The sequence below is a fragment of the Chinchilla lanigera genome, unplaced genomic scaffold, assembly GCF_000276665.1.
Source record: "Chinchilla lanigera isolate Chin_1 unplaced genomic scaffold, ChiLan1.0 scaffold00197, whole genome shotgun sequence".
In the NCBI taxonomy this organism is placed as follows: domain Eukaryota; kingdom Metazoa; phylum Chordata; class Mammalia; order Rodentia; family Chinchillidae; genus Chinchilla; species Chinchilla lanigera.
This window is the reverse complement of record NW_004955598.1, coordinates 79,497-81,307: the sequence shown is the minus strand read 5'-3', so window position 1 is coordinate 81,307 and position 1,811 is coordinate 79,497. Positions and strand designations below refer to the sequence as shown.

The 1,811-nt window shown below is 47.1% G+C and overlaps 1 protein-coding gene across 1 annotated transcript; it reads right to left on the bottom strand.

Moving 5' to 3' along the window:
• Positions 1-457: 457 nt before the first annotated feature.
• On the bottom strand, positions 458-1,555 carry LOC102028149 (melanoma-associated antigen B5-like). The gene has a single exon (XM_005414742.1). It carries the CDS (start codon positions 1,553-1,555, stop codon positions 458-460), a length of 1,098 nt encoding a protein of 365 aa, XP_005414799.1.
• Between the last annotated feature and the right edge of the window lie 256 nt (positions 1,556-1,811).

Below are 1,811 nucleotides of genomic sequence, written 5' to 3'. Positions count from 1 at the left end.
CTTCCTTGGGAAATTTTTACCACATTGGTCTCAACGACATTCTCAACATTTTCCTTCTTGCGAAGTTACATATACGTCAGAAAGGAAGTTCAACAAATTTCTTCAAACACTACAGAACCTAGGCTCAAAAATTCTAGTGGCAGAGACTGGGTCTTCATCACTTGAGTACCAGTGCACTACCACAAAGCTTGCCAAAAAGTACACGATCAGTAGTATTTGCCAAATTACAGTCAAGAAACATGAAAGCTAATAAAGATTTAAGTGCAACTTCTACAAATTCTCCAAGAAACATATTAAAACATCTAATTTCCTAAAACCAAAGCAATGAGAAAAGCAATAAAGGAACATGTTATAAACTTTTTCTCCACTGCATCACCCTCTGCTGTGGGGTTCTTTAATATTTGCAAGAAAACACCCTATTGTAAATCCCATTTGCTTAGCCGTATGATCAACAGACTCAGATATCAAAACTCTTGGGATGAGCACCAGGGCACGTGGCCCTGGCAACTGCCCTAGGATTGGCAGTAGGGCAAGATTGGGAAGAAATCAGGCTATGGAATCTTTCTATCTCCTCTTTTTTGGCATCTTCACAGAGAGATGTGAAGTAGGTAGGACAAACCTTATTGACCTTCTTGAAAAACTTCAGGATTTTCTCTTTGTTGGTCTCGGCATGAGCTTCGGGGCCCCACAGGAACTCATGACACGCAGGATCACTGCCAGGCACTTGGTGATACACCAGGTAGTTCAGCCTCACGAAATCTTGGGTGAGGAGCTTCTTGGTATCTCCAAACATCATGTGCCTCTTGCTGGGGTGCACTTGCATCTTTTTCAGGAATGTCCAAATGACTTCCTCAGGAGCACGGTGGTCCTTCATCACGATCACAGCGAGGACTTTCATCAGCAGCCCGGTCTTAGGGTAGCCTCGGCCAGGGCGAATCCTCCCACTGTTGGGGAGGGTCAGCTTGCTGAAAAGGTTGTAGGAGTGATGAGTGGACTCCACTTCTATCACTTCAACTGCGAAGATCACCTCAACATGCTCACAGGCATGCTTGAATAACTCAGGAAAATCATGTCTGAACCTCGGGTTCAGTGACTCGATCATCTCTGCCCTGGTAAAGGTCTGCTTTAAATGAAATTTCTGGAGCATGAACCACTTCAAAATCTCAACCTGGTACTGATGTTCTTCCATGAAATGCTCAGCGCAGGGCCTAGCCACAGAAATGTTCTCCTCACCCTTGTAATCAGAAACTTTGTCAGAACTGGCACAAGTTTCAGCACCAGAAAGATCATTAGCACATGGTGGTCTGCACTGAGGTGTGGAGGAATGGCTGCAGGAAGCAGCACCACGTGGGTCCTGGGAAGAGGAAGGCTCCTTTTCCGCTTCTTGTTCTTCTCCTCCTACCACAGCTGCTGTTGCCTCCCCTTCTGCTTCTGCTGCCATGGCTTCTGCTGTGGATGGCACGGCTTCCTGTGCATCCTCACCACCCTTATTATCACCTCTGGCCTGTGGGCGTTTCTGACGAGCACGGCGTTTGCTCTTGTTACCACGAGGCATGATGAATCTGGTTAGGCCCAAGAGGGACAAGTATGAGGAGGATGGCTTGTGCTGCACGCACCACGCACCACGCACCTGGAGGAGAGAAAAGGAGATTGAGTGAGCATCTCAGGGAAGAGATCTCTCCTTAGTTTGAAGGACAGCTGCTTCTGCAGCTCTCTGTAAGACTGGTGCTCTAGGAAGCAACAGTGGTGCAGTTGTAGAAAGCCTGTCCTCCTTGAGGAAAACACAGTGAGTTACAGGCTACATCATGCTG

Bases quoted from the DNA above. Each gene is read 5' to 3' on its own strand.
- LOC102028149 (XM_005414742.1), bottom strand. From the start codon at position 1,555: ATGCCTCGTGGTAACAAGAGCAAACGCCGTGCTCGTCAGAAACGCCCA.